Source organism: Nomascus leucogenys, chromosome 24 (assembly GCF_006542625.1).
Source record: "Nomascus leucogenys isolate Asia chromosome 24, Asia_NLE_v1, whole genome shotgun sequence".
NCBI classification, from domain to species: domain Eukaryota; kingdom Metazoa; phylum Chordata; class Mammalia; order Primates; family Hylobatidae; genus Nomascus; species Nomascus leucogenys.
Window position 1 is genome coordinate 20,117,617 of NC_044404.1, and position 22,163 is coordinate 20,139,779.

Genomic DNA, 22,163 nt, shown 5'->3' on the forward strand with positions numbered 1-22,163 from the left:
GGCATGATCGTGGCTCACTGCAAGCTCCACCTCCTGGGTTCACACCATTCTCCTGCCTCAGCCTTCCGAGTAGCTGGGACTACAGGCACCCACCGCCACGCCCAGCTAAGTTTTTGTATTTTTAGTGGAGATGGGGTTTCATCGTGTTAGCCAGGATGGTCTCGATCTCCTGACCTCGTGATCCACGCACCTCGGCCTCCCAAAGTGCTGGGATTACAGGCATGAGCCACCATGCTCGGCCAGTATCTTAAAGTTTTGAGTTGCATTTTCTTAATAGCTAATGACATTGAACATCTTTTCATGTTTTTTTTGGCCATCTGTATATCTTTGGAGAAATGTCTATTCAAGTCTTTTGCCTATTTTTTAATTGGGTTCTGCCTTTTTGTTTTTGAGTTGTAAGAGTTTTTTAATATATTCTAGATGCTAGATTCTTATCAGGTATATGATTTGCTGTAATTTTTTTGGTTTGCAGTAGTTTTTTTGTTGATTCTCTTGTTTCAGTTACAGAATTATATCATCTACAAAGACAGATTACTTTTTTCTTTTTAATTTTATACTTAAAATTTATTTTGGCTAAATACTTTGGCTGTTACCTCCAAAATATTGTTAAGTAATAATGGTGGGAGTGATTATTGTGTTTCTTCCTTTAGTGGGAATGAAGACATCATTCTGTGGATTTACAGTGGTTATTTAACCATATCCATACTATAAAGCCTTTGGGTGGTTTCCAGTTATTCACCACTATAAGTAACACTGTTAGCACTTTTACCTAAATCTTTTCTCTTTTTTTTTTTTTTTTTTTTTTTTTGAGACAAGGTCTAGCTCTGTTGCCCAGGCTGGAATGCAGTGGTGTGATCTCGGCTCACTGCAACCTCTACCTCCTGGGCTCAAGCCATCCTTCCACCTCAGCCTCTTCCACCTCAGCCATCCTTCCACCTCAGCCTCAGTCTCAGCTGGGACTACAGGTGCATGCCACCATGCCCAAATAATTCTTTGTATTTTTTGTAGAGATGGGATGTCACTTTGTTGCCCAGGCTGGTTTTGAACTCCTGAGGTCAAGTGACCCACCCCCATCAGCCTCCCAAAGTGCTGGGATTACAGGTGTGAGCCACTGCACCAGGCCCATAAATCTTTATTTGATATTATTTCCTTTGGCTAAATTTCAAAACTGTGAAACTACTGGGTCATAGACTCCTGTAACTCTTTGTCAAATTCTTAGGGTTTAATTTTATAATAGAATGCGTTGTATTAACGTTCTGAGGAATATACTGCACATTGCTGGAGTCCACTATACTTTTACATTCAAAAAATAGAACTGTCTTTGCCCATTTACCTATCTCCCTGCATTAATGGGAAGCAGAAGAAGAAGGTGGTTAAGCATCTACAGAGGGATGATTTTAGCTTTTCTGATTTAAGGCCCAGGTTGTAAAGGTCTCATGGATCCCAAGTGAACTGTTCTTTGTGGCTTTAGAATTTGGATTGACAAGTTTCCCTGGGTGTGGGGGTATGTACCTGAGGTTAGATGAGTCATGCTTATCTGTGGCTGTCTAGCTGGGTCAGGAGCTTCAGTACCTCTAAGCGTGCTGATGATAACAAATAAGGCTTGGGAACCAGAGGGAAGTCGTATGTAGGTTTCTTCAAGACCAGCACCATTTTTGTGCAAAAGTTCACCAGGTGCGAGTATAGAGGATCGTTTTCTGTTAAGCCCACAGCTCTGAAAATCAGCTGAGGTGACTGTGTGCTGTCAGAGGCAGCAGTCATTTGCCAGTGTTGGTATTTAGACATGGGAGTGCAAATGCCTTTCCTACTGAGCAGTTATTCTGTCTTTTGGGCCTTTCTTTTCAATTCCTCTGTTGTGACTCGAAGTACAATGAGTGGATAAAATGGAGCCTAGTCATTGCTGTTCTCTTAAGGTTGTTTCTAGAATGTTTTCCCCTATGTATATGAATTTTTCCAGATTAGAGTGTCTTATGTTGAAGATTCTGAACATAGTTTGATTCTCAACATAGTTCCCTGATTATTATTTGTTTCCTTTAGTTTCAGATGCTTCATCAAGATGAATCAAATAAAAGAGAAAAGATCAAGACAAAGGGAATGGACTCTGAAGACGACCTAAGAGACGAAGTAGAGGATGCTGTCCAGAAAGTTTGTAATGCAACTGGATGTTCAGTTAGTATTTCTGTCTTGCAGGAATGATTTAGAAGCAAGCATTGCTGTGCCTAGCTTACGTCTTAGTTTCGTAGCACCTCTCTAGCATATCAGCACCTTGTGGGCCAAAATAGGCCCATGAGATTTGTAGTTTGATTAGCATATGTGGCTTAATGAGAGCTGTTTATTAATTTCCCTGTTGTTTGCTAGACTTCACCCAGTACTGCCCAAAGGTCTTAGGAAGTATGTGGATTTAATTTTTCCTGACTAGTGTTTACAGTAGTACAAATGCAGTTTTATAGAGGGAATTCATTTATAAATGTACATTAGATGGTTATTTCCAGGGACCAACGTTATTGAAAATTGACATTTTTCTAAAAGGAAAAGGTCCTGAAACCTTGTGTTAATTCTCACTATTACATCTTTATGTTTATGATTATTGAAGTAGAGCTAGGCAGAAAAATATACCCAGAGTTTTGAAGTGGTTTTTTTGTTTGTTTGTTTCTTGGATAGGATTTTAATTTAATAGTCCAGAACCTGGAAGCTGAAAATTATAATATTGAATCTGCAATAATTGCCATGCTTCGGATGAACCAAGGGAAGAGAAATAGTAAGTCCATGACTAATATTTATAGGTCTTCAAAATGGTTGTGTTGGTAATTTTCCAAATATTTATTTTTTAACCAAGTCACAGGTGGTAACTTATGTCATTCATTTAGGAGTTGTTTATTGAGCACGTTCTGTATGTAGACATTTTTTACGAGGTCCTGTCTCTGCTTCAGGGGGAGTATAGTTCAGGGGTAGAGGGTGGATGGTGGAGACAGGTAAACTGGTGCTATAGTACATAATGGGGTGGGAGTACAGGGTGCTGGGGGATGCCTCAGGGAAGAATTAGCCTGTTTAGAAATAAGATGCCCTTAGAAGACCAAAATGATAACCAAAATAAAATGGAGAGAGAAATACCTTGTTTTTCTGGTGGGAATATTTAGATTTGTATTAGCTTGTGATAATTTTGATTTTTTTTTTTTAACTTGAACCAAGTATAATTTTGTGACTCAGTGGAAAGAAAAGAGATGTAACGGCTGGGTGTGGTGGCTCACACCTGTAATCCCAGCACTTTGGGAGGCTGAGGCAGGTGGATCACGAGGTCAGGAGTTCGAGACCAGCCTGACGAGCATGGTGAAACCCCATCTGTACTAAAAATACAAAAATTAGCTGGGTGTGGTGGCGGGTGCCTGTAATCCCAGCTACTCCGGAGGCTGAGGCAGGAGAATTGCTTGAACCTGGGAGGCAGTGGTTGCAGTGAGCTAAGATCGCACCATTGCACTCCAGCCTGGGCAACAGAGCGAGACTCCATCTCAAAAAAAAGAGAAAAGGATGTAACATCTTATTAATTTCTTAAGTCATTTATTTAAAATGATACCAATAAATACTGATTGCCAGATGTTACATGTCAGATACTGTTTCTGGCATCATAGTTCTCCATTTTATTATCCACTATGTATTGGCTGTACTTTTAGAAATCTGTAAGTAACTTGGTCTTTGTGACTTTAAACAGCACCCTCCAGTGATCTGTGCTGTTCAGTATAGTGTGTACCTGCCACGTGAGCAGTGAGACTGGAGAGCTACATTTTAAATGTTGTTTAATTTTAATTTAAATGTAAATGGCCACATATAGCTGGTGGCTAATACATTGGACAGCACAGCTTTAGAATCTGTTTCTTTTCTGGGTTTTGGGTGCAAATGGAAGATTTTCCCATAAAAATTCATGTTAAAACATAATTTATCTAAAAAGCACTCTGCTGGTTGGAAGCTAATCAAAAGGCTGGTCAGTGGGTTATTTTAGAATTTATCTTACAACTTTTACCAACTTTTTCTTCCTATGTTTCCCACTGTCTTGACATTCGAATTTGTCTCAAGGAAACTTACTTCCCCTATGACCGAAGTAGGGACCCAGGTAATTTTGGAATCATTAATACAGTAATCACCCTGTGTAACTCTCTCAGGTTCTCAGTTTTAATGAAATGTCTTTCTTTGGAAGATGCAGAAGAGAATCTTGAGCCCAGTGGTCGAGTGCTGAAGCAGTGTGGCCCTTTGTGGGAGGAGGGTGGCAGTGGTGCCAGAATCTTTGGAAATCAGGGCTTAAATGAAGGCAGGACCGAAAACAATAAGGCACAGGCCAGCCCTAGTGAAGAAAACAAAGCAAATAAAAACCAGCTCGCAAAGGTATGTAAGATGGGGTTGAATGGGCAGGTGGTGGGCAGGTGTAATTCTGTGGCAGTGGTGGGAGCTTGAGATTAATTTTATTTGTATTTTCCTTCTGATGTATAAAAGTAGTGTGGAAAATCTGGGGAATGCATAAAGATACATCAAGAAGCAGAATGACCCCACTTAATCCTGTTTGGTGTATGCCGTGACAATTGGAAGGAAATATACCCTGAAATTGTCCTCAGTGTACAAATGAAAAGCCTCCTTTTCCCACCTAACATTACTTTATGTGTGGGCTCTTCCCATGTTTATCCATGTTTTTTATAAATGCCATGATCTGCAATGAACACCTTTGTTTATAAATCTTTGGTTTTTGCATTATTTTCTTGGATAAAGTCCCAGAAGAGGAATGAACAGGTTAAAGGTCATGGATACATGAATCTTTTAAAGGCTTTTGGTAAATTGTCAAGTGCTTCCCAGAAAGGTACATCTCCCTCCCCGCCCTTCACCCCCACAAGTAGTATGTGACATCTTCCATTTTACTGAATTTGGAATCATTTTAAAGATTTTCACCAAGAAGTTCTGAGCTCAAAATGCCACAGTGTAAAAAGCCGCAGCAGAGGCAGAGATGCAATAAGCTTCTGAGGATTTTGTCAGAATTACCTGGGGCATTAAATTATGTGGGGAAAAGTGTCCTCTGACACGTGTGTTTGTTAACAACTCTTGCTGGATGAGGGCTGGTTTCTTTTAAGAGAAGAATGGAATTGATTTTGTTTGCCAGTTCAGCAAGGAAATATAAATTTAAACGTAAATTTGAGCAGCAGTGGACAGTAAATCATCTTTGGCGTCTTAGATTGGTTTTCCCTGTTCCTGCTGAAAAGCAATCTGTGCCCTTTGCCACCATCTCCCTTCTAGCAGGTGGCAGCTTGAGTCCTGCGTGCTTCCTACTCACCACCATGGCCTTCTGTCTCAGGTCACAAACAAACAGAGGCGAGAACAGCAGTGGCTGGAGAAGAAGAAGCGGCAGGAGGAGAGGCACCGCCACAAAGCCCTGGAGAGCAGAGGTGGCCACAGGGACAATAACAGAAGCGAAGCAGAGGCGAACACGCAGGTCACCTTGGTGAAGACCTTCGCTGCTCTCAACATCTGACTCTCTGGCCTCTTGGGAGTTGTAAGAAGCGGCTGGAAAAGGATTGCTGTGTGCCAGACTTTCCGGTGAGGCCGTCCTTTTATAAAACGCAACACAACCAACAAAGCGCACACATGAACTCACACACTGAGTTAGTTTCCTTCGAGCTGCCTCTTTTTTTGTTCGAAGTTTTATTAGTGATATGTTTTGTTTTATGAAAATGCAGTGAGGCCATTCATATTCTGTAATACAAAAGTAAAATACTGAGTTTTAGGGGCAGATAGTTAGGTCAGGAAAAACCTTTTAAGTGGTGGCTTTATTTGCCCTGAAAATCAGACTTCAGTGACCCTAGGATCTTTCCTTAACATTTGGGGTGAGTTTTGCTGTAATTGTTCATGAATAGTTTAGAATAATTGTTAGAAATTCAGAATGACAGGTTTCCTTAGTTTTTCTTTCATTCTCAAACAGATATATAGGGTAGCTTATAAATGATCTCCAACTCAGGAATATGCTTTGATTTACTTTCTTCTAATCCAAGTTACTCAGAAAATAATTGAGGAATTGTTTTCCCAAAGTTACATGAGGGTTGTGGCCTGCAGTCAGGATGGAAATTAACCGCATTTCTCTCCTTCCTGATTCTGATGTTATTTCAGATGGGATGCAGGTGCTGTTAGTTCATTTGCACTCAAGCCATATGATAAATGCAGCTGACTGTTAATTAGGCCTGGCCTTGTTGGGAAGTTGACAGTGGTGTTGGGTTTTTGGTATTCGTTTCCTGACAGTGGAGAGATGGCATGTTACTGCTTGTGATACAGTTCTGGAATTCTGATAGTGTGTAGAGCAGGATCTGTAGTTGTAACAGGAGAGGAACTCCTGGGGTTTTGCCTAAGAGGAGTCTAAAAAATTACGTTTTTATAGGAGAAGCCTGGAAGAATAAGGTTTTTCATGTTCACATTTTAAATAACGATTTTCTTCCCTTCTGTTCTAGACTTAGATGCCTTCAGAGAGATACATGGTAACTTGACCTTATAGGTCGCTAAACTTAGTATTGTGGAAATTAAATCTTATAAAATGCCACATTTATTTCTTTTTATTTAAGCCCTGTTTGGCATTTCAAAGTTGGGAAAACTCCAGCATCTGCTGGAAGTTGTTGGACCAGCATGGTTGGTTGACTTAGGTTGGACCAGCAGAGAAGAGAACATACTTTGGTTAAGGCCTTCGAATCACTCTTTAGTTCTGAAATAGACAGACTTGAGCAGTGGAGAGATGTCATTCCTAAAACTGAGTTAGGTGGATGTGAACTTAAGAACCATAACGTATGAGGCGGCCCATCTTGGATCATCTTTGTCTTTTGGGACCTAGTACTTGGGCAAATAATTGATGCTGAGTTGAAAGGTAAATTATTAGTTATCTTCCCAACCCCTCACATTTCAGAATTAGAAAAATTCGGAGGTAAAGTGAAAACTAAAAAGTTTGGTAGGCCCTGGAGTCGTCAGATTGTCTTTATCATCCGGCCGTTTGCTTTCTTCAGTTTCACTGGTATCTTTTGATTTTGTTTTTGACTGTGGTGGCTTTTTGTAGTTGGAGTATCAGTAGTCTCTTGGAATTGCTCCTAGGTCATTGTGGTTTAGGTTTCTTCCTGGGTACAGTACATTGTAAAATTTAGCAGATTAAAAAAAGTACACAGCATTTTTTTTCTGTGCACATCGCAGAGTCCTGAGCTTGAGGCTGTGTTACTCTACTCATTCCAAACAAATGAAAGATCTCTGTTACCTTACTCTAAGGAAGTGGAATCGAGTGTGTTAGGTTCTATGGTTGTCTTGGTTTTCAACTCTGGGCAGATTCCTGACTGGCTGAGTGTTTCTGAATGAAGATGTTTTCCTGTCTGTTTTGTACTGCTTGAGTGCAGAGGCCAGATCCTTTCAGAAAGATAAGATTGTATGCCAGAAATTCAGATTAGCAGTCAGCTTAAGAGAGACTTATTGTCAAAAGTAGTAGAATTGCTTTATTTACTTGGTTAATGAAGGTGGCCGTGGGCCCTGTTGGGTTTTAGAAGTTTTAGAAGCTGCTAAAAAGTTATTAAAGAATATTGGGAACATTTATTTTTTAAATTACCTAATTCTGATAATAGGCTTCAGCATTTCTGGAGTATAATAATGGTGGTTTAAAAAACTAATGAAACGGCTTTAGTAATTTTCTTTTATTACTGTTTCACAGCTTTTCAGTTACAGTTGGTCTATGTTTAATGTGTTAATTATTAGGAATAGGGTACATGCATCCAACTTCAGTGATACCTTCTAGCTAATGGTTTCAATTTAGACTTCACTGCCTCAGTCTCACTGGGTACATAAGAAGGTTGGAATCAATATGCTTAGTTGCCTCAGTGGGCACTTGAAAATTACTTCACTGGCAGCCCGAGTGGAGGCCAGTATGTTTAGTCCTGGGATGACTGTTGTCAGCAGCTGTTACTCTAGTACAGGTACTCCTGTGAACTCTTTATTAGGAACTGAATGTGTCTTAACCTCTGTGTTACATCTTGGCTGGTAGTGATTTATGTTACATGAGATTGTCTTGGTAGCTTGTAGTGTGGTCAGGAGAAAGGGGATGGAGCAGTGGTGCATAGCTGCTTACTGCTCTTATAAACTGTATATAAAGGTTTTACGGATTTTGAAAATATTTTTTTAGAGGTCAAAATAAATACAATTTTAGTGGCAACAGCTTTGAACTAGAGAGGTAGATGTATTAAAGCAACATAGAACCATAACTTCTAGATAATGTAGTTGCCACTAGGAGATATTAGAAAGAATGTGTGTATTTAGTTTTTCAATAATAATGAACATACACTTTCAGGAGCAAAGTATGGTTGAGAAATTGTGGCAGAAAGAATTTTAAATGTTAGTCGAAGTTGTCTGTAGTTTCTTTATTAAGCTCTGAAAACACTTCCAATGCCAATTTGATTCTGAGGGCTTGGGAAGTGGGATCTCCCTTGTGGAGCAGCTGGAGCTGGCTGGGAGGGAGCCTTTCCATGGGTAATTTATTATGCCTGCCCTGCTGCCCCCAGGGAGCTTCTTCAGTGTGAAATGATGTGATTGTCGGGGCTGGGGTGGGAGGAGGGCCACCTTCAGTCGGGGAGAGAGTTGCTCGCATATTACACAGGTAGCATCAGAGGGACTTCGGCGCTGAACTGTACTTGTAGTGAGTCCCTGTAGTCAATATGCAGTTTCTCTAATTCTGAGAAACTCTGTAGACTCTGCCTGGGTTTTACTGGGTCAGCATAGAATGCTATCAGTTTACCTCTGTGAAATATTCTGTCAGTTGAAGGAAACGTGGATTCCTAGTCAGAGGTGACTAAAAATTACCCTGACCAAAAGGATCTTTGCGGGGGGAAGAGAATGGAGCGTCCTGATTTTAGTGTGTCGCGTCAGTGGCCCTCTCCGACTCCCGTTTTGGGTAGATGCGTAGCTTTTCACTTTCTTACCTCAAGGCTCTGTCTAGCCATGTTAAATCTTTAGACTCAGTCTGATGCAGTTTTTCTGTTTTGCCATTCTCATTATTCACAGCTTCGTTCATCACAGCTTTCAGAACAAGTGTTGCTAAAACTCTGGGGCCTTTGATGGTTGTTCTGAGGTGATTCAGTAATGGACTTTTTATAAGTTGTGTTTTCCTGGCTCTAAAGTAAATTTTTTTTTTTTTTTTTTTTTTTTTTGAGACAGAGTCTTGCTTTGTTGCCCAGGCTGGAGTGTGGTGTGGCAATCTCAGCTCACTGCACCGTCCACCTCCCGGGTTCAAGCGATTCTCCTGCCTCAGCGTCCTGAGTAGCTGGGATTACAGATGCGTGCCACCATGCTTGGCTAATTTTTGCATTTTTAGTAGAGACGGGGTTTCACCATGTTAGCCAGGCTGGTGTCAAACTCCTGACCTTGTGATCTGCCCGCCTCAGCCTCCCAAAGTGCTGGGATTACAGGCGTGAGCAACCCCACCCGGCCAGTAAATTGTATTTTTTTAAATGCCATCATTGAATTGAAGATCTAGATGGCATAAATTACGATGTCCACCATTGCATATTAGAAAGGGGACAGTCATTTTTGGAATGTGGAGAGAACACGCACCAGTAACGAAGTGCACGGAGGATGCAGAGCTTACCGCGCACCGCTGATGGGGGCCTCCGGAAAGAGCTGTGCCTTGTGGTTGGCCTGGACGTTCTCTCCCGAGGTGAAATTCCTTTAAAACCTCAGGCTCTGACCTATGTCATTGAAGCAGCTGCTTTATAGAGTCCCTCTCCTTACTGTCCTCGTTAGGACTGTTTTGTGGTTCCATGAAAATGTTTAGCATCCTTGCAGAATTACTTGAGAAGGGGCTGGTACCAGTGTAAAGAATCTATTTCTGTAAAACTATGAACTTCTGCATAGGGAATTTATTCTAAGCAGGACATAGCCGTGATCCAGAGCTGCTGCTGCTCACTGCCAGTCCTTGCGGCCGGCGGCAATTGCCGGACAGACCCTCTGTGGCTGGCTCTCATCCTTGGCGTGTCAGCCTGCAGCAGGCTGCCAGCCGTCCATGACAATCGTGAGCTCAGCCACAGACCTCAGCTGGCGGTTTGATCCCTGGCAGGTCCCTCGAGCAGTACTGGTAAGAGGCTTCCCACATTTTCCCACTCTTACGGTTCATTTTTCATAGTAGGAAGGGCCCTTGGCCTCCCCAGTGACTCTTCCAGAGCCTCCACCAGCACTAAGCTCAGAGGAAAGAAGAAAAGGGCCAAGAGTCAGACGTCACACCCGGGGGCTCCCCTTTTCCATGTAGAAGTGTTGGCATGCATCAGTCTCCTTTACAGAGGGGTGGATGTGTCTGTGGAGAAGGGGCCTTCTCTCTCTTTTTCTAATTGCACTATACTTGTTCTAGCTTCAGTCTGGAGATACTTGAGACCTCCATGGGGTTGTGGTCCATAGACTTAGCAAGTCTTGCCTTATCTATGGAGCTCGATGGTGGGAATTGTGACCATTGTCTGATGGCCATAGTTCCTTCCCCCAGATCGTTTCTTTCCACGGATTGTGTTCATCTGAACCATTTTACTTTTTATTTACCAAAGTACTGTACTTGGCTATTTGCAGTGTTTTCAAAACCAAATGTTTCTTTTTTTGTGTTTTTAATCTTCGATACTTGGTGCAATAGAAGCTGCAAAGATGTGCCACTTTATCTATGAAATGGAGTTTTGTATACCAATAAATTCTAGTTTAAAAACAAAGTTTTCAGTTGTTTTTATCAGTATCTGACCACCGTTTGAGTGAATGCAAGAAGGCTGAGTGTGCTGGGAAATGTCCTTTTTAGAGACCTTTGTGTGGAAGCTTTGCGTGTGTGCGCGTGCTGGATTGAGTATTCTAGGTGTGTAGTCCTTTGGGATCTGACTAAGCTTAGAACAGCTGATTTTTGCTTTAGTGCAGCTAAGTGCAGCGACCACACACAATGGCAGGGCCATTCTTAAGGACTATACACTTAAGATTTCTGCCTGATATCTGAGAGCATCTCTTGATAGTTTGAAACTGTTTAAATGTGTAGCAGTTGTCTGTCAGCGGCCACTTTGGGCTCCTAGAACTCTCAGGATTGTTTGACCCCATTCCAGGAGGAGGCTCCCTGCCAAGGCACAGACAGCACCATCTGGGGCACGACTCACCTAGAAGGGTCCACAGGAAACCAGAGTGAGGGGAGTCCTTCATTGCGTCCAGCAGGGGCCCCGTCCACACATGGGATCTGGCTCAGCAGACCTCACCATATCATGATTTTGACCTTGAGACTCCCATTCTCCCATTCTTCATTTTGTATTCAACAAACAGCCTTCTGAATTGGCTCCCTGATGCCTTGATATCAAAAAGGACTAGATGGTTTCCTGGATGAAAGTCAAGAATATTCTAGCTCCTGCAAGAAGATTCTCCCACAATCTCTCAAGCGATCTTCTCTGTGTGATTCTTCTTCAGTCCGCAACTGAGAGACCCATCATCTCTGGATAGACAAACACTGTCCAGTTCCTGAGCCTGTGAGGCCCAGATTCCAGACCCTGTTTAACCTAACTGAGATTCTTCCAGAAAACCTGCTATGGTCCAAAGTGATGTCCCAATCCAGATGCTGCCCGCACACTGGAAAACTTCCATGGCCTCCTTAATCCCATTCCAGGGATTCAGCTGGGGTGAGGTGGCCACTGCTAGGGATTAGAGGGGCTTTCTGTTTGGGCAGCGTTGGACCAGGTGACCTGTAAGATCCTGTGTGGGAGATAGGATGAGTCTTTAAGGACAGAGAAGTGTTCTTGAGCCAGGTAGGGACAAGTGGCTGTGCCTTTGTCCCTTCTTGGTAACTGCTCACGGTCACCTTGGAGAAAGCCTGGCTGAAAACCTGGGTGTTTAGAGTTGCGTCAGCGAGACACCACCCCAGGCTCCTGGTCTTTGCCTTCCTCCAATGCACAGAAACTGTGTGTGTCTTGAGATACAGTTCATAAAAAGCCCTGCTCCAATACGGTTTTGGCTGGACAGAATGGTTTTTGCTGACGGAATGGGCACTCTCAGACCATTTAGATGCAGAGATTTAGAACTTGGTTGCAAAGGCTTGAGGCCGGTCCTGTCACTTCACAGATTCTGGCTTGGCAGAAGGAAACATTTCCTACCTTCTTGGAGAAACTTGTCTGAACCTCCCTATGGTAGAAGGACTTGGGTGTCCCCAGAGGATTGTTTCTATTCAATTTATTCATCCATCCAAACATCCCAAGAATCCATCTGACATCTAGTGAACCTCTACTCTGTATGGGTCCTTATTTCTGGGAATTGAAGCAGTCATGGATCCTGCCTTCAAAAAGCCTCCAGTCCAGGAATGAAAGTGGACATGTCACTGACCCAGGAGAGCACATGCCATAAAGGAGGTACTGATGAGAGGGCTGTGAGTTCAGAGAATTCGGGAAGGCTTGGTGGAGGAAGTGAGATTTCGATGAGGCATGAAAGGGGAGACAGGATACAGAAATAGGGAGCGAAGGCATGTTGAACTGAATGGCCAGCGCAAGCAAAACCTAGGAGTGGGATGCTGCAGTGTTTAGAACAGAGCTCATTATGGATGTATAATTAGTTTGGAGAAAGACTGGGAACTTCTTCAAACACCTCTCATGTGCCTTTCACTACTGGAAGAGTAATGCTGTGCTTGCTGAATGGATTCTCAAGATCAGGCCTGGGTGCAGTGGCTCACATCTGTTATCCCTGCACTGTGGGAGGCTGGGGCAGGAGGCTTGCTCACACCCAGGAGTTCAAGACCAGCTTGGTCAACCTAGAGAGATCCCGTCTCTATGCATGCACACACAAAACTACTGGGGTTTGGTGCCGGGTGCCTGTCTGTAGTCCCACCTACTCGGGAGGCTGAGGCAGGAGGATCACTTGAGCTCAGGAGTTTCAGGCTGCAGTGAGCTATATCACACCACCACACTCTACCCTGGGTGACAGAGTGAGACCCTGTCTCAAAACCCCAAAACAAAGATCTGCCTGACTGCTTTTTAGTGTCTGGAGTTGGCCTGTGTGTGCATTCTAACTTGGGAATGTTACAGGTAGCGCCTGCCTGGAAAAATTCTGCACCATCTACCTCTGCCTTTGGGGGACATTAGCACAGATTCAATTGAACAGGTACCTGTTGAGCATCTACTGTGTGACAGTTGCAATTGGAGAGCAAAAATACAGAAGGTGGCCAAGCATAGATGGAGCAGCTAGCATGCCCCGGGCACTTTGGATACATCGTCTCATTTGAACTTGAAAACCACCCTGTGAGGCTGATGGTTCTATTCAGGAATAAATAATTGGCCCAAGATCACAGCTTAGTAGCAGAGACAGGATTTGAACCCAGAGCAGTCTGCTGCCACCATGCAGGGACCCAAGTAACGGGATAAGCAGTTCTAGGAAAGGTATAAACACAGCTTGGCAGTTCAAGGAGGGTGAAATCTGCTCCAATTGAAACTGCATCATGGAAAAGGTGATATTTGGGACTGGGCAGGGTGGCTTATTCCTGTAATCCCAACAGTTTGGGAGGCTGAGGCAGGAGGATTGCTTGAGGCCAGGAGTTTTGAGACCAGCCTGGCAACATAGTAAGACCTGGTCTCTACCAAAAATAAGTAAGCCAGAATTGGTGGCACACACCTGTTGTCCCAGCTACATGGGAGGCTAAGGTGGGAGGCTTGCTTGAGCCGAGGAGGTTAAGGCTGCAGTGAACTGTGATCGTGCCACTGCAGTCCAACCTGAGCAAGAGTGAGACCCTGTCTCTAAATATAAAGGAAGAGATGACATTTGGGATTCACTTTAAGCCCGTGGATTTTAGCGTGGTCATGTGCCTGTGAGCAAGGGAGGCTTTTAGGTTGAGAGAAGCTATTGCACAAGGGTATGAAGGCAGGACAGCAGAGGAGCTTAGTAAATAGATATGGCTGCATAAAAGAGGCTGGAAAAGCAGATGATACCAAGCCCAGAATACCAGGGGCTGGTGGACAATGGGGAGCCACTGACGGTTCAGGAGCAGAGGAGTGACATGATAAAAATCAGGCTCTGGGAAAATGAAGCTGGCATTAGTGGACAGGATGGAGATGTGATGAAGGATGGAGGGTTTAAGAACCATTAGTCCTGATACTCTCTTGTTAGGGGTGTTACATTACTTGCTAGTGTAGAATTATTGCTGTTTTCTGTCCGCTGGTTGACTGTCTGATTCGTGTGTATCTCCAGCATCCAGGAAAAGACCAGAAGCATAATTTGTACAAAACTTATTGAAGGAAAGAATTAACCTTAGTAAAGTATTCAGTTCTCTGGTGGTGACATTGCAAAGAACCCCGGTGAAGCAGACGCATGTCCATGAAATCCTAATCAGACTCTTCATTGAACTTGGGAATTCCACTGTGATTTCTGGCCACTTATTGAGCAAGGTATTTACCTTTGCACTTCATGCATAGCTTTGGTTAGGTGCTAAATAGGAACAAAAGCAAAACCAATCCAAATCCTGTCATCAAAATTAGAGAGGCAAACTATGAAACATTTAGGTAAGAATGTCCCCTCCCCAGCTTTGACACAGTCTCGTTGCCTACTTTACTCATCCAATGAATTAGCGCACATAAAGCACTTACAACAGTGCCTGGCAAATGCCAAGTGCACAGCAAGTGTTAGCTATTGTTATGACTATCCATTCATTCATTCCTAGAACACGAGTGATTTTTCAGTGCTAGCCATTATTTATGCATTTTCATGCATGCTTACTCAAACTTTGCCACAACCAGCCTGCTGGGGAAATGTCATACTTCCATTTGACAAATGCAGAGACTGAGGCTGTGACCATTTATCAGCACTTAGATTTTAATGTGCACATGAATCATCAAGGGGGCTTGTTAACTTACAGATTCTGATTCAGCAGGTCTGGGGTCAGGTCCAAGATTCTGCATTTTGAACAGGATCCCTGCTGCTGCTTCTGCGGCTGCCACTGCCCATGGACCACGCTGAATAGCAAAGGTCTAAGCAGAACCACCGCTGCTAAAGCGGCAGAACAAAGCGCTCTACCTGGAACCTCCGAGTTCAGGTTCAGGGTTCTCCCTTCCTTTTTTCAGTCCCTTTTGCAAGTCTGCTGCTGGGTATCAAGTGATTGTTCTCTAGAAATGCACATATAAGCAAACAGGATTTAAGCAGGCCCCTTGATGCTGTCATCAAACATTTATTGGCCGGGCGCAGTGGCTCACGCTTGTAATCCCAGCACTTCGGGAGGCTGAGGCGGGCAGATCACGAGGTCAGGAGATCGAGACCATCCTGGCTGACACGGTGAAACCCCCATCTCTACTAAAAATACAAAAAATTAGCCAGGCGTGGTGGCAGGCGCCTGTAGTGCCAGCTACTGGGGAGGCTGAGGCAGGAGAATGGTATGAACCCAGGAGGCGGAGCTTGCAGTGAGCCGAGATCGTACCACTGCACTCCAGCCTGGGCGACAGAGCGAGACTCCGTATCAAAGACAAAAACAAAAAAACCCCAAAAAACAAAACATTTATTGAGCCCTGGGAAAGCAAAGGGTAAAAGCTGGTTTGTGGCCAAAAGACAGCTTGGTTTGGGTGGGTGGGTTGGGGCAGGGGTCACAGCAGGCTGCGCTGGAATCTTGCTCCTAAGTTTCAATGTTTGTTTCGTTGGACAGTTATACAACTGTAAGATCATCAGGTAGGTGTCCCGTTGGTACCTTAAATCCATCATGCCCAGGGTGTCGCCTCTTTCTAATCTGCCCCTATCAGCTCCTTCTCCCTGTGTTTCCTGTTTCTGCAGTGGCCATCATCCTCAATTGGTTATATGGCCGCCTTTGGCATTTTCTCAGTATATTTATTTATGAAAATGTGAGGGGACCAATTTCACCAGCCCAGAAGCACACTTTGCCCACCTGAGGAAGAGAAATCGAGGTTTAAGCCAAGCACAGGTTTCTCCCTAGTGGCCTGAATGAAATGGACACCAGAGGGCGCCTCAGGACCACTTTTCCTGCAAAGGAGGTTTGCGCTCTTCCCCTCTACACAGGCCGTTTTTGCTTTAAGACATGGTCTTCTGGTGATACTTGGCTGAGGATTTGAGTCCTCCCTTTCTTCTCCTCCTTCCTTTCGCTAGCACAGAGCTTCTTCACCTTTTAAAGGTCACACAGCGATACATCCCTTTGATTTTCTTTTTTTTTTTTTTTTTTTTTTTTGAGAGCAATGGCACGATCTTGGCTCACTGCAACCTCCATCTCCCAGGTTCAGCGATTCTCCTGCCTCAGCCTCCTGAGTAGGTGAGATTACAGGCATGCACCACCATGCCTGGCTAATTTTGTATTTTTAGTAAAGACTGGGTTTCTCCATGTTGGTCAGGCTGGTCTCGAACTCCCGACGTCAGGTGATCCGCCCACCTTGGCCTCCCAAAGTGTTGGGATTACAGGTGTGAGCCACCACGACCAGCTATCCCTTTGATTTTCTTTGCTCTCCTCCCTGCCCTCAAGGTCCTGAATGCTGTGCACAGGCCCTGGGAAGGGTGAAGGGAGCGGTCATTTGTTGAGTGTCCACTGTGAGCTTTGCCCTGTGCAATGCATTGGCAAGTGCTCTGTCATTGAGCAGGCGAATCCCAGTCCTGTAAGATTTCATCAGCATATAATAGGTAATTCTATCTTTAGAAGTAACATCTGCTGAAATAGATTGCTTCCAGAATAGGCTGCATTCCTCCTGGTGGGAATCCTTGAGTGCATTACATTCTTCATGGCTTCAGAATCAGGAGGTTGGAGTCGGCCCTCGATGCTGAACCCTTTCCTCCTCCTCTTCCTGTGTCCTCACAGCTGAACGGCCCTGGGCACTCTGGTCTTTCCAAGATGACAACCAGCAGGCCTGGTTAACATGGCCATACCGGAACGTGGGTGGCTGATGACAACTTCATGAAGAAATGAAGGGCCAGGGAGTGGGGACACCCCCTCGGGTAGAACATCCCCTCTCTGGCCCCCAGGGGCCTGTCTATCAAAGAATGGGTGTGGATAAAACGATCTAGGGCTGCTTCTCACTCTTAACCAATCTTTGCCAGTGTTGGGGATTTGAGGCCTGATACACAGTGGGGACAATATTTTTAGGTTGGTATTTTTCATGCTTTTTACATTAAGCCATATGGCCAGAAATATTCCTTCCAGAAACTGCATTATCTTGGATAAGATTGTAGAATGTTAGAAAAAGAGAGTCACAGGGCCAGGCGTGGTGGCTCACACCTGTAATCCCAGCACTTTGGGAGGCAGAGGCGGGTGGATCATGAGATCAGTAGATCGAGACCATCCTGGCTAACACGGTGAAACCCTGTCTCTACTAAAAATACAAAAAAATCAGCCAGGCGTGCTTGTGGGCGCCTGTAGTCCCAGCTACTCGGGAGGCTGAGGCAGGAAAGTGGTGTGAACCCAGGAGGCGGAGCTTGCAGTGAGCAGAGATTGCATCACTGCACTCCAGCCTGGGTGACAGAGCGAGACTCTGTCTCAAAAAAAAAAAAAAAAAAAAAAAAGTCACAGAAACTTACTGTCATGGAAAATTAAAAGAATTTAATGCTGGAATTGCAGGCAGGGCCACCCATGTCAGACTTGTTCCCACTGATTCCAGTGCATGCTGTCAGCACAAGGTAGGTGATCAGAAAATTAATGTATGAATGAAACTCTAGTGAATTAAATTCTAGAATGGTTGACAGAATTTGAGACTCAAAGAACATTAGAATTATGGGAAAACATTATTCACTTATTCAGAAGAGGGAGCTGAGATCCCAGAAGCTGGTGACAGTCTTCCGGGTGCTGAAGGGTCCATGGCTCTTGGGGAAGGGTTCTTTCTACAGAGAAGGGGTAGCCTGGGAGGCTAGTGATGGTCCAGGACATATCTCTGAGCTCTCAAGCAGGGATGAGTTTGCAGGAAAGGAATTTTCCAAAGGGGGGCCTTTGGTGCCAATGTTCCCCAGGCTTGGGACTACAGCAGCCCGAGGTGGGACCTCCAGGCACAAGGAGGAGGCCAAGCATAGCCTCAGCAGGGCGGGGTGGGTCCGGTGCACAGCTTGTTGGGATAATGGGCATATTTGCAGTTGTAGGTGCCCAGGTTGCGGCGAAAGCAGAGGGCAGCCCTCTTGTCACACTCGCAGGTCAGCTGCTGGCAGGTGGTCCTGCCGGCTGGATGGGACAAAGTGAGTCAGGGACCACAGAAGCTTAGGACCCACGTGGGACAGCTCTTGGCTGCTCCTGGGTCCACGTTCTTGACCTGGACCAACTCCATGCTGATGGGAGCCCAAGCTCCCAGGTTGTTTCAGGGGTGGGTGAGACAAGAGACAAGGGCGGGGTGCACTGTGGCTCAGGACACCAGGGAAGCTGGAAGCTTGCCCTCGCTGTCCGTCCCTGCTCTCCCAAGCCCACGCTGACTGCCCTTAGCTCTCTCCGGCCTTACGGACACCACGCGGTTCGCTAACTCTCACTGCCCCCAGCCAGGGGGATTTCTAGGCAACTGCTGCACTGATGTGTGATGCGTTGCTGATGGCGGATTGTGGCCATCAAGCAGAGAGGACAGCTCTGAAATGACAGCAACTCAATCTGATGGCTATGTGTGCCCCAGAGTGGCGTGGGCCCAGCTGGAAGCCACTGGGACCAAAGCTGGGGTCTGCTCAGGGCCCTCTGCCTGTCCTCATCAGAGTGGATAGAGCCCAGTTTTCTGCCCATACCCAGCCTGGGAGTCAGACTTCTACCCTGACTTGCCCTTCCTAGAGCCAGCTGGCATCAGCTCTGTAGGGGCCCAGAAGGCTCTTCCTGTCTCCACTGCCGCTGCCTCTGTCACCTCCGCCTGCAGTGGCTCTGGCTCCCTTTTGTCCCCATGACGGTATCTCACAGCTCAGGCCAGGTGCCTCATTTCCCCTCTTGAAGGCGAGCCTTCGTCTCCCGTCAGGGCTCTGCCCACACCTGCTATGTCAGCAACACCCAGGGTTGGAAGGGACTCTTAATGCCGAGCCAGTCAGCCTCTTTTGGAGGGCTCTTTCCAGGAGCTGGACTGAGCTGGGGAAGTGGGTATAAGCCTCTCCGTTTTATAGATGAGGAAACAGAGGCTTTCCAGGGATTACATCACTTGTCCAAAGTCACAGACAGGTGGAAGGTGACGCCCTGGGTAGAATCCAGAACTTGTGTCTCCACCCACCTGCCTCCTCCTCTCAGCCCTGATCCTGGCAGGTGGCTGCTCCTGCCTTGCATGGACTCCCAGCGACAGACACTCAGCACCTGGCACATTGCCCTGCTGAGTGGATGGCTGCAGAGGAAATGGAGCCAGCTCTGCCCCGCCCCCAGGACAGAATTTAGAGACCTGAGCTGAGTCTTACGCGACCTCCTGAATCCTTCTTCGCTGTGCCATCCGCCCACCAGGCCCTGCCCTTCTTTCAGGCTGCTCCTGGCTTAGTGGCAGGGAGAAAGCTTGGCGCTCTCATGTGGGGTCCCTCCACACTCTCACTTGGTTTAGGCTGCTTGCCTGGGCCTGGGACTGAAGGAAAGCTAATTGGTCCAAATGGGCACTGGACATGGCAAAGCTGAGCAAATGGGTCTAGCCTGACAGTCCCAGTGAGAAGTCAGCCTTTGGAAACAGCATCTGCTGTCCCCAGTCAAAGCCCCAGCTCATTCTGTCCTAAGGACTTCACCTTTAGCTCCTGTTGAGGCCTTGGGAGGGTGCCTGAGTCCAGCTCCTCTGGGCCCTGGCTCAGCTTAGCCCCCTCTCCTCCTCTTTCCAGAGGCTGGAGCTGGGAGGTGTCTGTGAGTAGGGAGATACCTGGGGCTGAGGCTGCACTGATGGGGTACGGGCTTCTCTGGCCTGGGTACCCGGTGAACATCTGGGTCTCCACTGTTACGTGGTGACGGGAAACCCCATGCCTCCAGCCCAGGGTCTGGCTCTGATAAGGCCCAAGGTCACCATCAGGAGGGGCTTGCTGTCTTAACCTGCCTCCACCCACCTCACCACAGGGTGTCTGGGTCACTTCAGGGCTCTCCACCTACCGCAGAAAATGTCATGTTTGCTGACAGAGAAAAGATACTTTTCCAGTTTGGGCTCACAGCCCAGCTTCTCCAGACGCCCGTAGCAGCAGTCGTGGGCGTGGCAGCACCTGTAAGGGTCATGGTTGACCTGGAGGGACCTGTGAGCCAGGCTGGGCTGGGCCAGGGGTTGCTCGGGGGCCCTGAGCCCAAAGCAGCCCAGAGGAGAGATCAGCCTGAATTTTCCATGGGCCCCCAGGCTCCCCCTCGTCTCCTGGGATCCTCCCAGGGTCCCCCAGCTCCTCCATCCCCATGGGTGTCCCCCTGCAGGCCGCCTCCTCACCAGTCAGTCTGGTCCACCGGCCAGTGGGAGCCACCGATGCCGCAGTAACAGCCATAGTCGTTGTACTGCAAGGCAGACTTGCCTGTCATCTTCTCGATCATCACTCCAAACTGGACCAGGTTCCCGGTGACCAGAGCCACTGTGGAGACGGAGGGCTCCACCCTCTGCAGCCAACTTCCCCTGATGTCCCCCAGATCTGATCACAGGCATCTCTCCAGTTGTTCAGTTAAGCTCACCTCCCCAAAGCAACCCACTCTCAACAACAACCATGGTAATAAGCAATAATATTGCCAACGACATCCTTTGCACCTTCATCCCCTAGTCCTCACCTCCAGTGTGTCGGCCCCTCCAATGTCCCCTCCCACTCTTCTATCTACTATGATATCACTCGTTCACCCCTTCCAGGGGCTCCCCACCAGCCCCCAGTCCTCCCCAGGTGTCGGCCCTTAGCCAGGAACTCTGTCCCCAGAAGTCTTATCAGATGGCACTGGACCTGTCTGCTGACCACCTCAGCTGACCTCCCTGACTTCCTCCCAGTGCTCCTGACTCAGCCGTGGGGCTGAATCCTGCCCACCTCAGCAGGTTGGAGCCAAACACGGAAGCTAGGGTAGGAGAAGGAGCCCAGGGTGTGCCGTCCACGACGCGCCAGTCCCTGGCCCATGCCCCTCACCCCTCCCAGCCTGCATTCTCCTCCCCTCTGCTCCAGCCACCGCTGGCTCAGGCAAAACTGGCCTCAGGGTCACCCTGGTTGCAGGATGGGGGCAACCTCCAGTGTTTGGCATCCACCACGCCCTCGGTAGGGCCAGGCTCAGGGGCATCCATGGAGCTTGGGGTTGCCAGATGGAGCAGGAGAAGGCTGAAGTTCATAAAGATCACTTACCCAGGAGGCAAAGGAACACCAGCACGTGGGGAGGTTTCATCCCAGGTTGGGGGGAAGGGAGGTGCACAAGGAGCACAAAAGGCAGCAGAAGAAAGCAGCAGGGCCACCTCTGATCTCAGGGAGCCTCCTAATTAAATACCCAGGTCCTGTCCACTCCCTATCATTAACCCGTGAGTGCCCAGTGATGCAATGATTCTTCCAGGTCTGACACTTTGGCCGAGTCCTTGGGGAGGGGCCAGCGGGGCCTGTGGGCTCTGCTTCCAGGCAGAGTGGGGGATGGCGGGCAATCTCGTGGCTCTTTCTACTCACACCTTTCCCATTGCCCACCCTTTCCAAAAAGTCATCCATTGACCAGGCTGTGAGGCACGGGCTGTGCCAGGTTCTTGTCATTCTTGGTATCTTTTCCTCATCTCCACTTGACCGAGACTCAGAGAGGCTGAAAAACCTCAGTTCTCACAGCCTGGAGGTGCCCAGGGCCAAGTCCGTCCTGTGTCTGAGTTTCCACCCAGGCAGAACCGGAGGCAGGAGGCCCCGGCCTAGCCTAGCTCTTCCCCTCCCTGACCCTCCTGCTCTGGTCTGTGACTGGGATCACTGACTGTGCACCTCCGTCACCGTTCAGGGCCTGGGAGTCGCTGGGTCTGAGGCCTTGGAGTCCTGTTTCCACTGCATATTAGGCGGCCATGGGCAGGTCCTTTCCCTTGCTTGGAACCTCAGTTTTCCTGCCTGTCTTATGAGAATAGAAGGTGTCCCTCTTGCCTCCCGCACAGGAGGATGGAAAACTCACACGCAACCAGGCAGCCAGCCCTCACCAAGTACTTGCTATGCACCAGGCGCTGTGCCGAGCCCCTTTCAAGCAGGACCACAGCCCCATCATGTGGGCGCTGCAGTCATCCCCATCTTACAGAGGAGGAAACTGAGGCACATGCATAAATGATGAGCTAGAATTTAAACCCAGGCAACAT

General features: G+C 46.9%; 2 protein-coding genes across 3 annotated transcripts in view; one reads left to right on the forward strand and one right to left on the reverse strand.

Annotated features, from left to right (window-relative positions):
• The window catches only part of OTUD3 (OTU deubiquitinase 3), a 30,554-nt gene extending 19,827 nt beyond the window's left edge, over positions 1-10,727 (forward strand). The window contains exons 5-8 of one of the 2 annotated variants that reach the window (XM_003271730.4): positions 2,038-2,169; positions 2,662-2,758; positions 4,190-4,374; positions 5,330-10,727. In XM_003271730.4, coding sequence (XP_003271778.3) covers positions 2,038-2,169; positions 2,662-2,758; positions 4,190-4,374; positions 5,330-5,506 — 591 coding nt within the window. In that variant the 3' untranslated portion in view covers positions 5,507-10,727. The remainder of the gene's footprint in view (positions 1-2,037; positions 2,170-2,661; positions 2,759-4,189; positions 4,375-5,329) is intronic. The other variant, XM_030805704.1, reaches the window with a different exon arrangement.
• A 6,984-nt stretch (positions 10,728-17,711) lies between these two features.
• Positions 17,712-21,293, reverse strand: PLA2G2E (phospholipase A2 group IIE). The gene is made up of 4 exons (XM_003271549.3): positions 21,202-21,293; positions 20,322-20,460; positions 20,003-20,109; positions 17,712-18,151 (listed from the first exon to the last, which is right to left on the reverse strand). Exons 1-4 carry the CDS (start codon positions 21,239-21,241, stop codon positions 18,009-18,011), a joined length of 429 nt encoding a protein of 142 aa, XP_003271597.1. The 5' UTR covers positions 21,242-21,293; the 3' UTR covers positions 17,712-18,008.
• Positions 21,294-22,163: the final 870 nt, after the last annotated feature.

What these genes read in the sequence shown, in the direction of transcription:
- PLA2G2E (XM_003271549.3), bottom strand. Translation starts at nt 21,241, where the DNA reads ATGAAACCTCCCCACGTGCTGGTGTTCCTTTGCCTCCTGG. An exon ending in GGTGTTCCTTTGCCTCCTGG is followed by an intron (nt 20,461 to 21,201) that starts GTAAGTGATCTT and finishes CCGTCTCCACAG; the next exon opens with TGGCTCTGGTCACCGGGAAC. An exon ending in CCGGTGGACCAGACTGACTG is followed by an intron (nt 20,110 to 20,321) that starts GTGAGGAGGCGG and finishes TGACCCTTACAG; the next exon opens with GTGCTGCCACGCCCACGACT.